Source organism: Porites lutea, chromosome 3, assembly GCF_958299795.1.
Source record: "Porites lutea chromosome 3, jaPorLute2.1, whole genome shotgun sequence".
NCBI classification, from domain to species: Eukaryota; Metazoa; Cnidaria; class Anthozoa; order Scleractinia; family Poritidae; genus Porites; species Porites lutea.
The window spans coordinates 6,403,602-6,426,439 of record NC_133203.1 but is presented as its reverse complement, the minus strand read 5'-3'; the positions used below and the strand labels follow the sequence as shown (position 1 = coordinate 6,426,439).

Here is a 22,838-nt window from a genome sequence, read left to right as displayed (position 1 = left end):
CTTGTTTTCCACAATTTAACTCAGCATTTGAACCCTTAAAATTTATATCAACGATCAGACTGAACTTCTGTTTGCACTCTACCTATAAACATTGAGTCTAAGGCTTTAGTTAAAGAACCAGCTATATGACGTGTCACAGCAGATGGCTTATATGAAAGGTAGCTAATAAACGGAGGCGTAATCAATATAGATATTTCATCGAAAAGGAAAACTTGATGTATATAATCTAGCAAGTTAAACCATGGCTGAACAGTACTGCACTCGAATACTGGATTTTTTGTTACCAATTCTCTCATTGTTCGTCTCAGAAGAAGTTTCTTCTTTGCTTTCTATGTTTTTAACTTTGTAGTTTCTCTCGTGGCGACTCTAGCAAATCTGTTACTTATCCGCGCGTTAACGAACGCCTCTACGCTACCAGCCAACGTCACGAAGATGTTGAATTGCAAAAAAAGAGGAGAACTGGGGCGAGGCTAAGAGAAAGAGAGATGATCCTTTTTTTTCTCCTCTCCCTCTCCCCTTTTTTCCTTATTTCGCTTTAGCGACAACCCATGGATTGCTATTTCTACTCTCCCCGATCTTCATCTGTCAAAAAAAATTAAAGATGGGAGTTAATTCTTTACTCACCAGAGACACTTGGCCGATCGCTTAGGCATGCGCGTTAGAGGTGGATCGACGCATGCCAGGTGATAGTGGTAGTGGCACGTGTCACACTGCACCAGTTGATGCTGATTCTCAGTTGTTTTGCACGTGTTGCACCTGCCGGGGAAACACGTGACAAAACATTCAGGTTATGTTATAACTTCCTCTTCCTGTTTAAACAGGTCATTTATTCGAGCCGACGGAAAACGCATTTTGTACGATGACGTGTTATTACTACTAAGACAGTCGACACAGTCAACTCCCGATAACTCACAACTTCAAGGAAAATCTAAAAAGGGTGGAGTTATCGAGAGTTCGAATCAAGTAACCGAAAATGAGAAAATAAGAAAATGGGATGGGGAAAGAATACTAGTATCATGCACACTTGGAATTTAGAAAACAGAACTTCAATTAAAATATACAGGGCTGCTATACACTGTAGTCGAATTGAACTGAACAAAAAGTGAAGACAAAGAATACACAGTTGTTTTAAAATATCAAATTCAATATTTCGGACTGCAGTACACACTTTTTTTCTTTTTTGATCGACTTGTCAGGCGCTTAAGATCGAGGGTAAAATTATGTAGAGGTCATCTGAAGGGAAGCAAAAATAACTTCGAGTGAGCGGAAGGTTCGAGTTATCGAGGGCTCGAGTTACCGAGGGTAAAATTACGGTATATGTATGAAAGAAATCCAAGGGAAATCGATTTTGGTTCGAGTTAGCGAGGGTTCGTGTTATCGGGAGTCGACTGTATTTAAATTTGGTTAACCTAGTGAGGTTTAAATAACAAAAACCCCTAATTTGCACAAAAAAGCAAAACCCTGAAGGATTCTGGTAGAAGTAGTAAAATGAGGCCATCGTGGAAATGACCTATTTTCAAGCTAATTAATCTCGAACCCAGAGCTCACGCTTTTGACTCCGCGTTGTCATGCGCAATAGAGAAGGGTTCTGGGAGAGGGGGATGGGAAGGGTCGGAAATACAGGCCAATCAGAAGCATATAAAACTTTTAGAGTCGACCACAAAAACAGTGAATGCAGGGAACAAGTGTTAAGTTAAAGATTAGAGTCGGGTATGTTTTTTCAAAAGCCAAGCGCGAATCGCGAAAATTTTGCGCAAAGTGAAAACTGAGTGCGAAGTCTTGAACGTTTATAAGGCCTTAGGGCGTTAGTTTCTATAACTACGAAGGACATTGAGAAATGCTACATTAAAAAGTCGGGCTACAGTAAAAACCCGCGACTAAGAACCTGCATAATTACATAAATGGTAATAAGCACAAATTTAGGCTATTTAGGTTCTTATTTTCTTAAGAACAAATTATATTGTAGCCAAGAGTATTTAAATGTCTCCAGCTTATTGCTATACAAAATTTGCATACTAAATTAGTATTGTAGTTGCAGTGATAAGGCACCTATATCTCCAAAAAGGATCCTGAACTGTGTTGACTTATCTTATTTGCCCTGGTGTACAGATTTTAGAAAATAAGAAGTAGTTTCAAATTTTAGCCTAACAAGTTCTTAGTCGCGGGTTTTTACTGTATACAGCTACTTCGAGAAAGGTTGTCGGAAAAAAAGGTGCACGCGACAATCCCGAAAGGTAATATGGGATATAATCAATACACTGTTCCTGACAATGTAGCTGTCGAACCTACTTTTGTTGCTTTCCTTTAGCACTCGCAAACATACGTCCATGGACCTCTCGTGCCATTCTTTCAAATTTCTTTGAAGAACAGTGAACTCAAAACTTCCCATAATACTTTTCGGGATTGTCGCGTGCATTTTTTCCGACAACCTTTCTCGAAGTAGCTGTATCACAGCAAAGGAGTCACGCCGACTTTGCGTGACTTACAAGTAATCAAATCCAATACAGCGTCACTTACATGTGGAGTTTTAAAGGCTTCATCCTTGTTTGTGAAGCTGCCGTCTTCGTTTTTTTGGATTCCAATACGGACGGCTGAGTTAGCTCCTGAAAAGATAAAAAACAAAAAGCAAAAAAAGCCTTTTCTTGGATGAAAATAGGCACTTTTGCGAGCCGTACAGGAGACGTTTCATTGATACGTTGTGTAATAGGACAGGAAACTAAGTTCTGTAAGCCTTCAAAAAAAAGGAAACTAACTAACTAATGAAATTGTTCGAGTTTTAAAAAAATTTAAGGAAGAAGCAGCGCGCCCCTACGCGCGAACAGTTTTCGCCAAGACCCTGTGCTCACTTACCCCGCATAAATTCAAAAACGCACCTTTTTCCTCCGCTTTGCCCCGGCGTCCACGGCGCTTTTGAAAGCTTTTCGAAAACGGTCTCCAGAGCGGATAATTTGTGAACCTTGACTCTTGACTCAAGTAAGGTGCATACGCATGCTGTAAAAGTGACACCTTCATCTTGGGCGTATATCCTCTACAGAGGTCTCTTTGCGCCACTAGGAACTGGGGCCAATGAGAAGGGAAAAGAGAAGGAAATGGGCCTCCGCTCAGCCTTTCCTTCTTCTCATCGACCTCCGCGCGCTTGACTATAATGCATAAAGACGAAAGAAGACCTTAGTTACCTTGCCCGCCAGCTTACACAAGCAGCGGTGAAGCCGTGTCGTTTCTTGTCTCCTTTCAAGGATGTCTTCTGCCAATAGCTGAATAGTTTCAGTCAACTGATAGAGATGATGAACACAAATAAAACAGAAAATTCTAATGGATAGTAGGACCTCACATTCTATAGTGCTAAGGGTCTTCTCGGGCAAGTGTTTTGGTTATTCGCCACGTTAAAAACGAGAGGGGAACTGGGTCGAGCGAACTTTCGCAAAGACTTCTGGGACTGTTACTGGCGCGTGCCCAGTAACAATCCCAGAAACAATTGTGGGACATATGTCGGCTCCAGTCCCCTTTTCGTTTCAATAGTGCTTTTATACCATCGTATTCGCCAAGTTAGAAACGAGAGGGGAACTGGGCCGAGTAAACTTTCGCAAAGACGTCTAGGACTGGTACTGGCGCGTGCCCAGTAACAATCCCAGAAACAATTGCGGGACACATTTCGGCTCCAGCTCCCTTCTCGTTTCAATAGTGCTTTTATACCATCGTATTCGCCAAGTTAGAAACGAGAGGGGAACTGGGCCGAGTAAACTTTCGCAAAGACGTCTAGGACTGGTACTGGCGCGTGCCCAGTAACAATCCCAGAAACAATTGCGGGACACATTTCGGCTCCAGCTCCCTTCTCGTTTCAATAGTGCTTTTATACCATCGTATTCGCCAAGTTAGAAACGAGAGGGGAACTGGGCCGAGTAAACTTTCGCAAAGACGTCTAGGACTGGTACTGGCGCGTGCCCAGTAACAATCCCAGAAACAATTGCGGGACACATTTCGGCTCCAGCTCCCTTTTCGTTTCAATAGTGCCTATCAGTAGCTCAGTTTATACCATCGTATTCGTCACGTTAAAAACGAGAGGGAAAATGGGCCTAGTGTACTTTCTCAACGACTTCTGGGACTGGTGCTGGCGCGTGCCCAGTAACGATCCCAGAATAATTGCGGGACACATGTCGGCTCCAGCTCCCTTCTCGTTTCAATAGTGCTTATCAGTAGCTCAGTTTATACCATCGTATTCGTCACGTTAAAAACGAGAGGGAAAATGGGCCTAGTGTACTTTCTCAACGACTTCTGGGACTGGTGCTGGCGCGTGCCCAGTAACGATCCCAGAATAATTGCGGGACACATGTCGGCTCCAGCTCCCTTCTCGTTTCAATAGTGCTTATCAGTAGCTCAGTTTATACCATCGTATTCGTCACGTTAAAAACAAGAGGGAAAATGGGCCGAGTAAACTTTCGCAAAGACGTCTGGGACTGTTACTGGCGCGTACCCAGTTACGACCCAAGAAACAATTGCGGGACACATTTCGGCTCCCGTTCCTTCTCGTTTCTAAAGTGCCTATCAGTAGCTCAGTTTATGCCATCGATCCCGGGAGCGACATCAAACGTTTGTTTTGCTGTACAAGTTTGCTCTTATGTGGATAGAACCTTACAGCGCTTTTCGAAAACACGCGAACTCTGATGTTCAAAAGCCGCTCTCACTATTACGTTTTCCGCTGCCGTCAATCAAAATTACGATCACAAGTAACCTTGAAACGCGGAAACACACAAAACGGATTAAAATCCACCAATCGCAAAGCATAGCAAAAAATTTTTTTCGGCTCTTCGGGCCTCTGTTTCGTCTAAAAATAAGGAGGGCCAAGCCACAGGGCCCTCCCCTGGATCCGCCACTGATTTCTGAATGTCTAACCACGCATTCTACAACTCCGGACAAAGCTCATTCGACATTTCCATGTGTTTCGTAACTTCGCGCCATACTACAATCATTTCTACCGGGAACAAAGTCGCCTCCCCCCCCCCCCCCCCCCCCTTCCAATCCTTGTTCAAAGTTGTTTGGTCTAAAAGCTCACGTGTGCATTTCTGGTGTTACCACAAACAAAATTGGAATAGGGGAGGGGTGGAACAGTTTTTCATTTTGCTACGGTAAGCTGTTTTGGTCAGGACGAGTGCAAAAAATAGGTATTTTGTAATAGGCTTCAACAGTTTTTGTCCGAGGTTGTAGCGAGCTACATACATGTGAGAATTCAAACCTCGTGATATTTCTCTCTCAAGTCCTGTTCCTCTTGTTGTAACCTTTTATTGTTTGACTCAAGTTCTTCCTGTCTTTCCTGCATCTCTTTCAATCGAGCACTTCGATCTGACATAGAAATACAGTGAACGTTTCTTTAACGGCCACCTCCGAAAGACGGACACCCCCTAAACCAGACACCAACAGTTGGTCCCTGCCGTTGTTCAGTCATTTTCTTTGAAACTCTCTATATGATGGACACCTCCTTAGACCAGACACCTAGAGATGTTCCCTGCCGTTCTTCATTCATTTTTCTTTGACTCTCTAGAAGATGAACACCTCCCTAAACCGGACACCTAAAGTTGGTCCCTGCCGTTCTTCACTCATTTTCTTTGACTCTCTATAAGATGGACACCTTCCTAAACCGGACACCAAGAGTTGGTCCCTGCCGTTGCTCAGTCATTTTCTTGACTCTTTGACTCTCTATATGACAGACACCTCCCTAAACTGGACACCTAAAGTTGGTCCCTACGGTTCCCCGGTTATTTTCTTGGTCTCTCTAAAAGACGGACACCTCTCTAGACAGGACACTTCAATCATTTTTTTTTGGACTCTATACAATGAACACCTCCCAAGACAGGACCAATGGAGTAGGTCCCTATCGTTCTCCAGTCGTTTTCTTAGACTTTCTATAAGACGGACACCTCCCTAAACCGGAAACCTGGAGCTGGTCCCTGCCGTTCGTCATTTTCTTGGACTCTCTATAAGATGCATCCCTTATTATAAATATAAACTAGGTGAAAAAAAAATGTTAACATTATACTTACCGTGATAATAATGAACAAATTCGCCTGTGAGAGCAGGTTGGACAAACCATTTCCGCCGAACGTTTACAATACTCTGAGTCTGAAAAAAGGAAGGTTGGAAGAAAACCATTCACCCACATCTTTAAAATAACCTAAAGTCTGGTTAAGCCATAACTACAATGACTTATCGATGGGAACAGTCAACGACAAAATTGTCGACACCCTTGAAGTGGGCTACACTTTGGAGAACAAAACCATCCAGGCCCCTCCACTCTTCACCATCCTAACCTCCCCATCCCCTCCCCAAACAAAGCCAGCTTTCGCACCGGAAAGTGGAGCAAAGGCACAAACCTCACTTCGGGGGACGGGGAGGAATGCCTTGCCTAAGAGCATAAGAAAAACATGAACAAAGTCTAGCTAACTTTAATGCCGATAAAAGGGTAGGGAAGGCAAGAAAGGAAGTGGAAATGGAGTTCCAGCAAAGCAATATCGTCCTGCACGACACTTCTCTTTTTTACTCTCCGCCAAACTTGCTTTGAGTGAATGATTTTCCATTCAAACAAAATTAGGCTATTCAGGTCATCGGTCAACTTACCTGGAATTTTGGCCGCGCGATTTGAAACCATTTTTCAACTTTGAGCGCTTTAAAAATGATCGTTGATCTAAACTCAAAACTTTGGAATCGAGCATTTTCTATAGAAACCATCGGGCACGCTAATGCACTAAGCAAAGTACCGATCCTGTGCAAGCTGATATAAAAAGATTACCTGTCCTGTGGTGTAACCTAGGAGCTGGGCTTTCTTGAAAAGCTGCCGGCATGCTGTGGAATAAAAGATTTGACAGAATCGAAGTCAGGATCAAAAAGAAAGTAAAGACAAAATGACTGTTGCAAACGCCGTTCAGAAAACGACTATCAGATTTCTAGAGCAATCAAAGCAAAACAAGTAGTCCAACGAGGAGGACAGTGGAAAAAACCGCTTGCGATTTCGTTTGTAAGGACTCGGTTGTTCAATGTATAGATCTACATGAATTATGAAAACCGGGTTAGCAAACATTTTGTAATTTATCACAACTTCCTCTGTCTTAGCCTGTTTTTATTATTTCCGTGGTACTTGCAACTAATAAACCGTGAATGACTTTTATTTTGGAAAGTTTACAAGGAAGTCTTTGCTTAAGCATTTCAGTACTTGACCAGTGATATAAACGGAGCATATTATTTTATTTTACATAGTCTTGAACATGTATTTTAGACTTGCCCTCTTAGGCAAGTTACTGTAGACCTGAAATGACACAGGTCAGATTGCTGATTAAATGTTCCAAAATTTGCGTCATTTTAAATTGGGACTCGGTGAGATGCCACTAAGGGGCCACTAACGTACTGCCTGGCGTCAGATAAAGGTTTTTAATCGGCCTTTGATGATTTTTATTGTTTTAAATTGCCAAGTAGTAGAATGAGTTAATTTTTTTTGGCTTACCCGGTTTTCAAAACTCCAGGTATAGATAAATGAAGGAAAAAAATGTCATACAAAGCCTAAAGACATTGAAAAAAAACGTATAAATCACACACGATAGCGGTGGAAAAATAGCCTCCTTCGAAACCGTCCCCTACCACCTAATAATAATAATAACAATGATCGTTTATTCATTCTTTTTGTAGCATAAACTGAATTACAAGGCGGGTCATTAATTACATACAAATACTTCGGAATTATGACACGTAGATATAACTGTTAATGTTAAGACATATCACATTTCGGTATTTTAAACGTGATTCTGGTATTTGATGGTGCAAAAATTTCCAAATCTGTTAGTTCTTGAGGAGGCAGGCACAGAAACAGTTTCTCCTGTTCTAAGGGCATACGGTCTTGTGTGTGCAACTCGCGGCACTAAGTTTCGTAGCAGGTCGGAAGAAGAGTAACTTCGCTTGAGAAATGTTATGCACGCATCCCCCCTCCTCTGGTGCAGCAGAAGTAAGCCTGATTTCTTGAGCGCGTCCTCATAGCACAGAGAAGGAAAAATAATTTTTAGCGCCCTCTTTTCTATTGATTCAAGATTTGATACTCACCCCCAGACTATATCACTGAGTTACATTGGAAACCAAGATGGCCGCCTGTAAGGGTAGGTGCTCGATCCCGACGATCTTACGGAAAAACAGGGGACTATGAACAGTCTACCAGACTTAACATTGCGGTTCGCCGTTTACGGTTACGGTCGCCGCTCGTAGCTTCGGCCAAAGGGCGAAGGTGTGTCTCCCGGCAGCCCACCCCGAAACATCCCGCAGCACGCCCGAAATGCTGACCTTTTTAGGAGAATAATTTCACGTGACTACGTTAATAATTTTCATACTCCTTACCTCCAGGACAGGTGTTCAAAAGGCGAGGAATCTTCTCCGAAGGAGCTGGCAAAACAAATAAGGAAAATTTAATTTAATTTCAAACGTCGTATTTTTCAGGCGCCGAATCGAATCATTTGATTCAGGGCATGACAAGTTCGACGTTTGAATCAATTAAATTGAACGATTTTACTTTGGGTTTTAATACCCTACTAATAAATTCGACCAGCTCAGTCGCATAAAACGGGCGAAAGTTCGAATCGGATTCATACGTCGAACTTCTCATGTGCCGAATATCAATATGATGCACACATTATTGTAGTGTATATCCTACCCACAATAGAGCACTGTAAGGTTTCTTGTCATGTGCAGTATTTTGAGCGCTGAGATGAAGCCTGAAAACTAACATTTACTAAACAATTCGATTATACTTACTATAGTATTTTGGTGTATTCTTCATTCTTTTTGCTTGAACGTCTGAGCGGACAGCTTCCAAACAGTGCTTTACTCTTTCCTGAAAGTATATAAAGGAGGCCGAAAGAACCGTGAAAAATGGTAACCATTCAAACTTTTCCGTTGTTTAAGCTTTCCTCCAGTTTCGCGTTGGACGGGAATGGGAATTACACATGACTGAAAATGAGCATTCACCCTGCTGAATTTTTACATCCTTGGAGACGAATTTTGTTGGGACCCGATGCCATGGAGTTCCAAGGGTCAGATAACGCTCATCAACGACCACATCGTCATTAGTGACCATGTCCCGGGGAGATGCATTGTTTACCCCCTGCGGGTACTCGGAACTCAAAATGAAGGAGATATTAGAGATAGATTTTGGGGGGTTCAAATTCATGATTCTAGAAATTTTGGAGAGTAGGGAGATTTGTCATGTCCATTTCTGAGTGGTTCTATTCAAGTAGGGACACTGTTTGTTAGGTGAACACTAAATGGCAAATTTCGCGGTAAAATTGCCGTGAAATGTAGGCACTTAGTATTTATGACACTTGGATGTTTTTAAGGATGGAAAACAGAATTGTGGCTTTAACTTCTGTCCAAAAGATTTTAGCGGGCTCTATTTTCAATACAAAAAGAGGAGAGAAATCCAGATGCAAAGAAGAGAGAAAAAGCTTCGTTTTCTCTTCTTTGCCCGCATTCTTTTTTACCGCTCTCTTCCCAACGTCCTCGACAAACTCGCGCGGAAACGCTTGCTAAGCAGGCTACCCCAGAGAGGAAGTTTATCTATACCTTGTCTTCAGCTGATCGTCTTTCAGCAGCTTTTTTGTAGCGCGACTGGTAGGCTAGCCAAGTGCGTCTCTAAGGAAAAAAATATATAACACACAGAGGAAACAAAATTAAAATATAAAAATATTCTGTTAATCAAAACAACTTAGTTGTAACACATTGTGCAAGTGAAATTTGCTCAAACAATGAACACGAAAAAGGTACAGTGAAAGAAACTAAAAAAAAATATACACTAAACAATATCTATGTTGCTTCAATCCATTGCAGAATTTCTCATTGCAAATACATACTCCATGAAAAAAGAAAAAAAAAACAAACGACAAAAAGTTGATGTTTTTGTTTAAAGTTCAAATTTTCAAAACCTAAACTACCAACATTCTCTCTATCACAGAAAAGTGTCCGCCTCAAAGACGGTCAAAGAAAATTACTGAAGAACGGCTGGAACTAACCATAGGTGTCCGTTTTAGGGTGACGTCCGCATTATACAGAGCCAAAGAAAAATGAATGAAGAACGGCAGGAACAAAGTCTTTGTTTCCGCCTTATGAAGAGTTTAACCGCAGGGACCAACTCTAAGTGTCCGGTTTAGGGAGTTGACTGTCTTATGGAAAGTCAAAGAAAATGAATGAAGAACGGCAGGGGCCAACTCTAAGTGTCCGGTTTAGGGAGTTGCCTGTCTTATGGAGAGTCAAAGAAAATGACTGAAGAACGGCAGGGGCCAACTCTAAGTGTCCGGTTTAGGGAGTTGCCTGTCTTATGGAGAGTCAAAGAAAATGACTGAAGAACGGCAGGGACCAACTCTAAGTGTCCAGTTTAGGGAGCTCTCCGTCTTATAGAGAGTCAAAGAAAACAACTGAAGAACGGCAGGGACTAACTCTAAGTGTCCGGTTTAGGGAGTTGCCTGTCTTATGGAGAGTCAAACAAAATGACTGAAGAACGGCAGGGGCCAACTCTAAGTGTCCGGTTTAGGGAGTTGCCTGTCTTATGGAAAGTCAAAGAAAATGACTGAAGAACGGCAGGGACTAACACTTGCTGTCCGGTTTAGGGAGCTCTCCGTCTTATAGAGAGTCAAAGAAAACGACTGAAGAACCGCAGGGACCAACTCTAAGTGTCCGGTTTAGGGAGTTGCCTGTCTTATGGAGAGTCAAACAAAATGACTGAAGAACGGCAGGGGCCAACTCTAAGTGTCCGGTTTAGGGATTTGCCTGTCTTATGGAGAGTCAAAGAAAATGACTGAAGAACGGCAGGGGCCAACTCTAAGTGTCCGGTTTAGGGATTTGCCTGTCTTATGGAGAGTCAAAGAAAATGAATGAAGAACGGCAGGGGCCAACTCTAAGTGTCCGGTTTAGGGAGTTGCCTGTCTTATGGAAAGTCAAAGAAAATGAATGAAGAACGGCAGGGGCCAACTCTAAGTGTCCGGTTTAGGGAGTTGCCTGTCTTATGGAGAGTCAAAGAAAATGACTGAAGAACGGCAGGGACCAACTCTAAGTGTCCGGTTTAGGGAGCTCTCCGTCTTATAGAGAGTCAAAGAAAATGACTGAAGAACGGCAGGGACCAACTCTAGGTGTCCGGTTTAGGGAGTTGCCTGTCTTATGGAGAGTCAAAGAAAATGAATGAAGAACGGCAGGGACTAACACTTGCTGTCCGGTTTAGGGAGCTCTCCGTCTTATAGAGAGTCAAAGAAAACGACTGCAGAACCGCAGGGACCAACTCTAAGTGTCCGGTTTAGGGATTTGCCTGTCTTATTGAGAGTCAAAGAAAACAACTGAAGAACGGCAGGGACCAACTCTAAGTGTCCAGTTTAGGGATTTGCCTGTCTTATGGAGAGTCAAAGAAAATGACTGAAGAACGGCAGGGGCCAACTCTAAGTGTCCGGTTTAGGGATTTGCCTGTCTTATGGAGAGTCAAAGAAAATGAATGAAGAACGGCAGGGACCAACTCTAAGTGTCCGGTTTAGGGAGTTGCCTGTCTTATGGAGAGTCAAAGAAAATGACTGAAGAACGGCAGGGGCCAACTCTAAGTGTCCGGTTTAGGGAGTTGCCTGTCTTATAGAGAGTCAAAGAAAATGACTGAAGAACGGCAGGGACTAACTCTAAGTGTCCGGTTTAGGGAGTTGCCTGTCTTATAGAGAGTCAAAGAAAATGACTGAAGAACGGCAGGGACTAACTCTAAGTGTCCGGTTTAGGGAGCTCTCCGTCTTATAGAGAGTCAAAGAAAATGACTGAAGAACGGCAGGGGCCAACTCTAAGTGTCCGGTTTAGGGAGTTGCCTGTCTTATGGAGAGTCAAAGAAAACGACTGAAGAACGGCAGGGACCAACTCTAAGTGTCCGGTTTAGGGAGTTGCCTGTCTTATGGAGAGTCAAAGAAAATGACTGAAGAACGGCAGGGGCCAACTCTAAGTGTCCGGTTTAGGGAGTTGCCTGTCTTATAGAGAGTCAAAGAAAATGACTGAAGAACGGCAGGGACTAACTCTAAGTGTCCGGTTTAGGGAGTTGCCTGTCTTATAGAGAGTCAAAGAAAATGACTGAAGAACGGCAGGGACTAACTCTAAGTGTCCGGTTTAGGGAGCTCTCCGTCTTATAGAGAGTCAAAGAAAATGACTGAAGAACGGCAGGGGCCAACTCTAAGTGTCCGGTTTAGGGAGTTGCCTGTCTTATGGAGAGTCAAAGAAAACGACTGAAGAACGGCAGGGGCCAACTCTAAGTGTCCGGTTTAGGGAGTTGCCTGTCTTATGGAGAGTCAAAGAAAACGACTGAAGAACGGCAGGGGCCAACTCTAAGTGTCCGGTTTAGGGAGTTGCCTGTCTTATGGAGAGTCAAAGAAAATGAATGAAGAACGGCATGGACCAACTCTAAGTGTCCGGTTTAGGGAGTTGCCTGTCTTATGGAGAGTCAAAGAAAACGACTGAAGAACGGCAGAGACTAACACTTGCTGTCCGGTTTAGGGAGGTCCCCGTCTTATAGAGAGTCAAAGAAAATGGCTGAAGAACGGTAGGGAGCAACTCTTGGTGTCCAGTTTAGGGAGGTGTCCATCTTGTAGAGAATCAAAGAAATGACTGACGAACAGCAGGCATTTTAGGGACGCGTGTGTCTCATTCAAAGAACAAAAACAAGGACAAACCTTAGATTTCTGTTTAAGGAAGTTGTCTGTCTTTTAAAGGTGTTCATTAAGAGAAAGGTTTCTGTCATACGGCATATTTCTTCATCCATTACTTCGTTATAGAATTCCCAACTGCATCATACTGGCAATTTTGCAAATATGGTCAAGTATTTGGTGTTTTTCTCACCTTGCTATCTGATGTCCTTTTAATTGCATGAAGTCTACAGTGCGCAAACAAAGGATCAGCAACATCCTGCAAGGAAAGCCAACCAAAGAACATTGTCAGGTTAACATCACCAAAGTTAATGTAAAGGGTTGCATTTCAGTCTCTCAGTGTTGCAGCATACCTCATCACATTCTTCTGGAACCTCTGACAGAAGTCCATACATCTGAGCGCTAAAAAATAAAGCGATAATCAATTTTAATAACAAAAAATGACAAGAATAGTTGATTTTAATGTTTGGCCACGTGATTAAGATGGTAAAAAATATGTGACAAAATCAGGGCTCAAAAAAAACTTGTATTCTAGCTTGTCCTTTGGGCAAGCAGCTCTCTCATTTTGCTTTCTCAGGACCCCTTCTTGCTGGTCTTAGACAGTTAGAGTGATTTTCGTATCACAACAAACGAACGGAAATAGAGCGATTTGATTGGTTTGTCGAACGGATACAAACGCGTGTGGCTTTTGGTTGGCTAAGCGAACGCTCGGCTAAAAAAACTTCATGCCCGAAAAACTTTCTAGAAATCAATCGATAATTCGCTTTGATGTCATACTACAACACGATTGGCCAATCGAACAATGCCTTCTCCATATTAGGGTTTTCTTTGGCGGGAAAACGAAGAGTCCATGTTTTGAACTTTTCGTCCATTGGCTGATGAAGCAAATAACGAACACTTACCGAAACCATTTTTCAAGGTCATACGAAAATCGCTAGATGATTTTGTTAGAAGATGATTTGCCTGCAGCCTTGCCTGTTGGGCTTGTAGGCTATAAAAGTTACTTGCCCAATACTTGAGAATATGCACATTAAGGGTCAAAATAGATGACACCCATCCTTTAGCAAAGTTGCGGTTGTCTATAGGTACATGTAACATATAATTTCCAGCTGTTTACTACTTTTAATTCAATCTATGCTATTAACTTAAATTTATTTTGCATGGCAAAATAATAAATAAAATAAATAAATAAAATCTCATGTGTGAAATATTTCCCATTCTTATTACTTTAACTCACCAAGTAACATGAAAGTATGTCCTACACATTCCAGCATCACATTCAATACAAACGCCAGTGCGACAAAATCGCTCATCTTCACAGAGATTACAATCCTAAGAAGACAAGAAAGGCACACCTTTAGCACCTCTAATAATAATAATTTAAATCTTATATTGCACACTTTACATGAAATGATCAAGCGCGCATTACATGATTTCTATCTATAACAATTTAATACAGGGTATCTAACTAATAATTATTTAAAATATACTATGATAAAATTAAAATATACAACATATGTTAAGATACTAGTAATTATCATGATAAAAATTAATAAAAAGCTTCCCTAAAGAGGTGCGTTTTCAGATGGCACTTAAAAATCCATAGATCTGCAAAAGAACGAATCTCACGCAGTAATACATTCCAAAAGTGCCAGAGCTGCGACCTGGAATGATCTGTCTCCTAATGTAACCCTACTTCTATAAGTTGGCGTTGCAAGCAACAAACCATCCGATGAGGATCTTAAATTATAATTTTCTGATCTTTTAATCGACACAAGTTCTCTTAAATACGTTGGCGCGAATCCATGGATGGCCTTAAAAACAAATACACACCCTAGAGGTGCAAATTGCATTTTAAGCTACAGTATAAATAAGAAGCGAGTGTAACTCTTCAGGACAGGCCTATACCTTTGCTCCCCACTTGTAGGGCGGGACCTCTGATAAAGTGACACACTGCAGCTTCTCTGGTTTAACAAATGCTACATCAGGAGTGTACAGAGCGCATAGGAGATGGACCCACCTGGTGAATAACAAACATATTGAAAACATTTTGAAATTACCTGTTTAATAAGATGTAACAGAGTGCTAAGCTGTATGCACATCAAATTGTCACTTGTCATACTTACATTGTCTTATTTCCTTATAAAAAGGTAAGATTATTTTAGGTTTCTAGGAAACTACTCACCTTCCCCTCCCCTCAGCCAACATTAACACTTACCTCTCAATTAGGGCAAAATGCTGGCTTAGGGGAGGGGTAGGAGAGTAGTGTAAAGAAACCTAAATTGATCCCACCATTATGGCAGCTTACCAAAACTATAGTGAGCAGTGGTGGATCCCCCCCCTTATTTTTAGACCAAACTGAGGCCCAAAGAGCCGAAAAAAATTATTTTTGGAGACCCCCCCCCTCCTTATGTCAAGGTCTTGATGACCAGGCCTCCCCCTTATCTGAAGGTCTGGATCCACCACTGACGTGGTCTCTATTTTAAAACATTCTTTGTGTGTATGTTTCTATCTCAAATATGGTCATACATTTGAGATATAAAACTAAATTACAGTATTTTTAATGTCTTAACATTATTTTTTTCTTTTCTTCACTCACTGGCCTGTATCTGTTTCCTTGAATATTCCACCAAGATTTGGACACAACTCACAGTCCTTGAAATGAAAGCAAAAACAAAAAAAATCACAATGATTATTGGTCAAAAATAATTCTTGTTAAAATTTTTCAACCTTGAGGTTGATTCTCAATTTTTCCTAGCCATAATCATTCATGAATTAGGGCTATGAGACAAAGGAAATTGACAATCCCTCCATGTTAAAAAGTTTTGACCTGAATTCAATTGACTTAAAACACATCTCCTAGCCTCCTACACAGATGCTCTTAACGGTTTGTCACACTTTCCTGCCCAGCAAGCATTAGTGGGGCAGGAACACATGACAAATCCCTAACAATGTTTTGTAGGAGGCTACACATCTGCGTGACATCCAATGGTTTTTTTGGGATCATTATACGTTTCTGGGAGACTGCCCACCTACCCCTCCCCTAAGCCAACATCAACACTTAATTCTTACTTACATGTAGGGCAAAATGTTGGCTTAGGGGAGGGGTAGGTGGGCAGTTTCCCAGAAACATATAATGATCCATTGTATGTGACATCAGAACCTGGAAATGTCCCCTCCAGTCATCCAGGCCGAGAAGATTTTCCTGCAGGGCAAGTAATTTTCCTACTCACTTGCCCAATGGGTAATAGTCCACGCAATTCATCTTTATTTCAAACTAAATCATCACCTGACACAAGCATGCAACATTTCTGGGGCAAGCAAAATGTTTAAGCTACTTGTTTTAAGGACCAGCCGGAATTCAAGTTTTTTATTCAAGCCCTGAATATTATTATTTCACTATGAACTTTCACTTTAGGAATGCACTCCTCATAGTGCAATAGTATTGGAAGTCAGCAAGAACTCACAAATCAACCAGAAGAATAAAAAATCCCACCTCTGCATGCCAACACCAAAAATTCACTCTAGACTGAAAAAACAATCACTTATTGTTTACCATTTACATGCGCAAACTGTTCAGTTCATGGTTTGGACAAAAGGTAAGCAAAATTCATGATTGGTCAATGCCGTTTCAGAATCATGTCCATTTATTTGTAAAAATTAGCTCTATTTACCGAAGAATGGCCTCAAAAGCCTTAAACTGGTCTCCAAGATAGCTTTGAGGAAATGGAACATGAATTTCCGTTTGGAACATTTTATCTAAAAAAACAGGACTACCTTTTCACATGTTCCGTTGCTCCAAGAAATTTTCTACTGGAATAACCCAGAAAGTTGTGTTCCATTTACTTTCCACATGGATTTTTCAGAAAATTTGTGTACGTGGTAAACAACCCTCTAAGACCCAAAAACATCCTCTGACTCCCACCAGATGGTCAGGAAGTTACATGCATGTCGTACCAGGGGAAAATAAACTTACTGGCAGTAACCCTACTTTGCAGGCATCACAGAACCAGAGTTCTGTAGGTGAATCAGTATCATTACTCTTCCCAGAATCACTATCTTCATCATTAATACCATAGCAACCTGGAAAATTATATAAAACTTCAGTTTAAACAAAAAACAGAGGAATGTATAAATACTTGATTGAAGACTAGGTAGTCAGTTAAACACAACCAAAAGCAAGCACATGAGGAAGAAGATCTCATTTACCTTCATGGACGGTGATACCACAATTGTCACACTCTACTATTTCATCTCCTTCATCACTATAATGCAAAACAAAACACTTAAAAATTGGAATACATTTTGACTGAGAGAATTAGACTGATGTAAAATAAAACTTGTGGCATTTACATTTTTGGCCTGGGGTAAATGTTAGTATAATAGTCTAGTGCCCTAAGTTTTGAATCAGAAGTACCAAAGCATAATTTTAATCTACTTGATGAAGACTTAAGCCAACTCAGCACCATACAAAATGTATGAATATTTCTTGTCTAAAACTTGAGGCTGAATATGGACATAATAAATTTGAATAAATATAATCAAACTTAAGAATTGATTATATTCATTTCCATTTAGGCTATGTTCATGTTGTAGTTAATTTTTTATCTCAGGTAATTATTATTTTTCCTTTGTTTCAACTTTATTAGCAGACATTACCATAACCAAAAACAAAAGAAAAACAAAAATTACCTGAGATAAAAAATTAACTGCAACATTCACACTACACTGAATAGCTTTTGTGCCAGCATGAAAAACTTTATACCAGGAAGGGCTTCTATTCGCACCTAAGAACATTGATCACGATGCCATTTCTGGAACGGGGCAAAGCGCCGTGCCATTCTTAAAAGTGGGGTGTCACATATCAGATAGGTTGGTGCAGTGTGAACAAGTATTCAGACTGTTGTAGAAGTGAAGGTAGGAGGGAGGACTAGAATCCACTGAGATGAAAGAAACATTGAGGGTTGAGGACTGGGATTTAGTTCACCAAGCACTCCCAGATAGCCACTCTGAAGTGATGTTCAATGTGCATAAAACAACTTTTTCTAGTTCTGTGCTGTTGCCATTTATAGATAGCTTTTCCTGTCAGCATGAAAAGCTACAATGATGTATCCAGCATAGTGTCAATATAGTCTTAATCTCCACCATCAGGTACATTTAGAATAATATTATACTACTGTCCACCTTTAGTTGGCTTAATTAGCTCAACTGGAAAGAGCAATGCGGCTGATCATTGCAAAGGTCTTGACTGGTACTATTAAGTCTCAGTCAGGTCCAAATCAGGGCTTGAAATAACGGCCGGTCAACGGACAATGTCCGGTCAGAATCGAGCATTGTCCTAGCAAATCTGTGGATGACTGGACATGTTGTCCGGTCATTTGGGCTTTCAAAGAAAATTCAATTTTGAGACAATCATGATGGAAATTTATTCAATCTTATCATGTTCCCAAAAAAGATATTAACTAGAGGGACTTTTGTTTGTGAAATTGATGACATTTCCTGTTGTCAGTCGCGACCGCAAATTGGCTACTGCTGTGCGTGTTGTAAAGTGCTCAAGATTGCACGCCCCGCTGCGCCGAAAATAACCCGCATAGCATCTGGTGCCAACAAGAGCGAAAAAAAGAAAGACCCAGAGTGACAGTATAATGAATTAGGCCACCCTCTTGCTCCAATAAAACTTCACAAATGTAACATTAAAATAAAAGGCTTTGAGTGTTAATGAAGTAAACATAAAAATAGAGTTTGTCTTTATTTCGCCCTGTCTGTAAATTTGTTGCATGTTTATCACTAAACGACTAATTCACAAGGTTAACTCAACATTCATCACCCTGTTCTCTTTGAAATACATTATGTATAAGTTTTAACGCATTCAAATGCCAATGAATGCCCACTACCACGATCTTTTGTGCAAATGGCGATGTTACTTCGGCCAGCAGGTCGCGCCGAAGGATACGATTATTTTCATTGCGCAACGTGTAAGAGATGTAACGGAGAATTTACAAAATGTATATGACACTCAAAGTTGCAAAGTTTGCAAAGTGAACTAGGCACGAAGGCTTTAAACAGAATGAATATGTCGGATTTCCAGTGTTCGAATGCAATTTTACACACAGACGCTACACATTCAACAAATCACTCTGAAGTCTAGATTTGCATTCAACCGAACGGTAGAGTAAACTTGTAAGTCAGGATTATATTACATAGTTGTATATTAATTTACAGTCCATTTAATAGCATTTATTATCGTGTTAATTGAGAGATTGATTTATTGAACCAAACGATTTCACAAGTTTATTTGCCCGTTTGAAATTATTTGTAGAAACAAAGCAGCATTTGCTAAAATGTAAATGTTGTACTATAAAGTTGAAGGTTACGTTTTGTTAGTGATTTGGTCAGGTTTCAACCAAACGTTAACGATGAGGTTGTGTCTTGCAATCCACGTGTCTGACTTACAATGTAACAGAACAAAGAGTAATAAAACTACAACTTCTAATTTTTTGCACACTCGATTTGTTTTGAGTAACTAGAGCTGCTGTTGCTGAAAATGATACAGATAATGTAACTTGCAAAATGGAGCCTCTATTGCAACTAGTTAAGATGGATTAAATTTGTCCGGCCAAAAATGCCTATGTCCGAGTAAAATCATGTTTGACTGGACAATGTGTCCGGCGTCTGCCCAATAGTTATTTCAAGCCCTGCAAATCTTTTTCTTGGGCCCTTTTTCAACTGATTAAACTTATCACATAACATTAAGGATCACATCCCCTACTCACTGTCATGATATTCTTACCTCACATCATCTAAGCAGATTCCACAAATTAGGATGTCAACTTTCTTTGATGAAGCAGACACTTCACTTGAGGCCTACATATAAAGAGCCCTATGTCAACTTCACTTTCAGTCAATGTCCTACGAATAGGGGTAGTGTATAGAGATGCTTGGATGCTCAGGCTCTCTGAAAACTTCTCTGAAACGTCTGGGACATCTAATGTCTGAGACTTTTCAGCAAAAGACTCCAGAATGGAAGGAAACACATACACAAAAGACATTTTGAGACTCACTATAAATGCTTTAAAGAGAGAGATTGCATTAAATTTTCCGTACACCCAAGAATTTCAAGATATTGGCACCATTTCTCACCTCTACTATTTACTTTTTCTAACCTTTGTCTTATGAGTAGGGCTGTGCTTAAAAAGCACCAAGTGACCCCTGGTACCTTGCTATCACTCTTGGGCAGCTAGGAAATCTTCATACAGGTGTAAAAATCATATGCTGGGCACCCTTGATTTCACAGGTTCAAAGCACTGGGTTCCATTCAGTTTTTCTTAGTACACAGCCTTACGGCTCATGACTGATAGACAGGGCTTCTGCTATTTTGCGAGGTCACGGAGCCACGAATTTTCGGGTAAATCTGAGCCGCACACGAAAGGAGGTGCAAATCAAGGGGCCTCCTTTTCCTCAGCCACTCGTGACGTCGCCACTCACTCTGCCCGCTCGCATGTTCTCTTGTGGCTGGCTTTGCGAGTCATAATAAGCTTGCTCACAGACTACAAGTGTACATGCACACAGGTATTGAATACCCCACCAAGAGGCAACAATGAACCACGTTTTAAGCCTACTAAATTATTATAAGCAATGACACAAAATGGAAAACATTATTAATTTTACCACAGAACTTGGCTGACTAACTGGAATCTTTTTCTTGGTCTTCATAGCCTCTATCAGGTCTCCAACAGTGAATGTTTGAGAAGGCGCTTCTTCACTTTGAACATCCTCATCATCATCATCATCATCTTCATCCTCATCATCATCATCATCACTTACTTCTACTTCCTGCTTTTTGAGTTGACCCTTATCTCTGTTCTCTGTTTTATCATCGTCTTCTTCCTGATCTGAGCCAGATCCTCCTGAATCAGTAATTTATTTAAAAAACTAATATTATTTTCTTCTCTGCTTAGAGACCAAAATACATTTAACATAATTCCGAACTTGTTCTGAATTCGAGTCTCAGAATCTCAGGCTTGCTAGGATTCAGACCATCATCATCTCTCATTTAGACCATCTGGTCTTGAAATCTTGTAAAACTCTTATGTAGCTATAATTAAAGTTTACAATAAAGTTATTTCTGTTAGCCATGCTAATGTAACTAATGCGATGCACATCCATTGAGTTTAAATCGCAGCAAATCCCAGTGAGCATGTTGCAAAGCAACATAGTTAAATTCAAAAATACCTTGATAAGAAGAAATAAGACTGACTGCTTGCAGTCTCATCTTTTTACAATGTAAAGATTTCAGGATAACCCTATAAATCTTCTAGCCCACTGCTTTCATTTTCCAAGTTCAAAAGCTCTAGCCATATTTACAGTGATGAATTTTTTCAGGCTTTCTTTTTGCAACTGCATAAATATTTGATTCCACAAATGACCTAATAAACGCCCTGGGTGTCTGTTTAATTTTAGGGGTCCAAGCAGGGGCGTTTAATAGATAGGAGGTGTGCAAAAGATAGCCTGCGAAACATCCTTTTCTCCTCGCTCTTTGCCGCTGTGGACGTTTCGTGTGAAGGAGCGTCTGCGACTCAGCGACAGAAATTCCATATTGATAATGTAAAATCTGTCCGGGATCCAGTCAGAAGCACTGATTGGTCGACGGAGTAGTTACTTTGTTTTAGCTATTGTTCAGGAATGACAGACAAAAGACAAAAGGCCACAAAGGTCAAATGTAAACGCAAAGAATCTCCCAACAAAACAGTCAATATTTGTGGAATATAGTCTTCTCTAGAAGAAGCATTTGAATTTTACCGGAGCTTGTAGGCAGATGGACACAACAATTTACCAAAATCAACCAGAAGACACAAAAAATTGGACAAATTTACATTTGGAACCCCATGACTACCAGCATTGATTTGTGTCATCAATATGGAATTTCTGCCACCAAGTCGCAGATGTTCCTCTGCGTGAAACGTCCCTAAAGGCGAAGAGCGAGGAGAAACGGATGTTTTTGCAGGTTATTCAAAAGAGAGAGGGGGCATCTATTAGGTCATTTACAGTATTCAACTGCAATGATCTTCTCTTTACTTATTTTGACATACCCTCATCGTCATCATCTTCATCATTCAGCTGAAAATCTTCATCCTCTTCACTGTCCTCACTATCCTCTCCCAGAGCTAACTGAAGGAGGGAGTTGTTTTCTGCAGGTTTGATCTGCCTCTTATTAGGACCTCTATTTACTGCATAATACAAATAAAATCAGTTTACTGTTTGTCTCATGATAGTCAAATTGACTGTTGGAAAAGGAAAATATAAGAACATTTTTCACACAGCAGGGAGAGGAGAAATAACAAATTTTGTTAATATTTCAGTGAGAAGAACTACTGTGGGACATAATATACGAGGCCCTATTCCAAAGGGTCAAATTCTGACGATCGACATGGCCTTGAAACAGCTACACAGGAAAGCAAAAATGGCGACAAGCGACACAAATGTGGGCTGAAACTGCAACAGTGACAGAGAAAAGTGCAAATACAATAGCGACATGGTTTCCTTCTCAATACGCAAAACAATAGGTTTTGAAATTCAGTAAGTAAGTAACCCTCCTAAGAGGGCTTCATGTATCACTCTTGGTAAGGGGAGGGGGGGGGGGAGTACTGTCAAGGGCTATAAAGGTATCTGCATCCAATGTATTTGGTCTAGAATAAGTTATAATTTATGTCAAATTGATCAGTGGTTTAAAGATTGGAGTATCTGATTTATAGCTAGCCTGTAACAGCGTAGGGATTTTTGGTACCTGTAGGTCTAGAAGTAGAATGGCAAAATTGCAGATGTGGGTAGTCTCGTTTAGGCTAAGGATTCCAGGGTCCCAGTAACACATCCGTTACCCTGCGAGCAGAGATTTCTTTCTTCCATGGCTTTTAGCATTTACAAAGACGTTTACATGGCTTGTCAGTCGTGTAGTTGGTTTGTCTATGCTGCCACAGAACTAGGAGCACAAACCAACCAACTACACGTAAATGATAGAAGCCATGCAAGAAAGAAACTACTGTTCACAGGGCGCACATCTTTGTCCAAACTTTCACAGATTACTCTCCCCAAGGAAAATTGATCAAGGCCCAAAGACAGGAACTCCCATATGAAAGGGACAAGAATGCTGCTCATCTCACTTAG

The 22,838-nt window shown here is 40.9% G+C and overlaps 1 protein-coding gene across 1 annotated transcript in view; it reads right to left on the bottom strand.

Annotated features, from left to right (window-relative positions):
• The window catches only part of LOC140930299 (PHD finger protein 14-like), a 42,313-nt gene that overhangs the window by 18,602 nt on the left and 873 nt on the right, over positions 1 to 22,838 (bottom strand). Inside the window, exons 2-20 of the mRNA XM_073379982.1 lie at positions 21,767 to 21,904; positions 20,346 to 20,584; positions 19,468 to 19,541; positions 16,887 to 16,942; positions 16,654 to 16,760; positions 15,277 to 15,332; positions 14,586 to 14,697; positions 13,915 to 14,009; positions 13,031 to 13,079; positions 12,871 to 12,936; positions 9,589 to 9,657; positions 8,782 to 8,860; positions 8,368 to 8,412; positions 6,782 to 6,834; positions 6,036 to 6,114; positions 5,231 to 5,337; positions 3,177 to 3,272; positions 2,518 to 2,603; positions 625 to 756 (exon numbers count right to left, since the gene is read on the bottom strand). Of these exons, the coding sequence (XP_073236083.1) occupies positions 625 to 756; positions 2,518 to 2,603; positions 3,177 to 3,272; positions 5,231 to 5,337; positions 6,036 to 6,114; positions 6,782 to 6,834; positions 8,368 to 8,412; positions 8,782 to 8,860; positions 9,589 to 9,657; positions 12,871 to 12,936; positions 13,031 to 13,079; positions 13,915 to 14,009; positions 14,586 to 14,697; positions 15,277 to 15,332; positions 16,654 to 16,760; positions 16,887 to 16,942; positions 19,468 to 19,541; positions 20,346 to 20,584; positions 21,767 to 21,904 (1,738 nt within the window). The remainder of the gene's footprint in view (positions 1 to 624; positions 757 to 2,517; positions 2,604 to 3,176; positions 3,273 to 5,230; positions 5,338 to 6,035; positions 6,115 to 6,781; positions 6,835 to 8,367; positions 8,413 to 8,781; positions 8,861 to 9,588; positions 9,658 to 12,870; positions 12,937 to 13,030; positions 13,080 to 13,914; positions 14,010 to 14,585; positions 14,698 to 15,276; positions 15,333 to 16,653; positions 16,761 to 16,886; positions 16,943 to 19,467; positions 19,542 to 20,345; positions 20,585 to 21,766; positions 21,905 to 22,838) is intronic.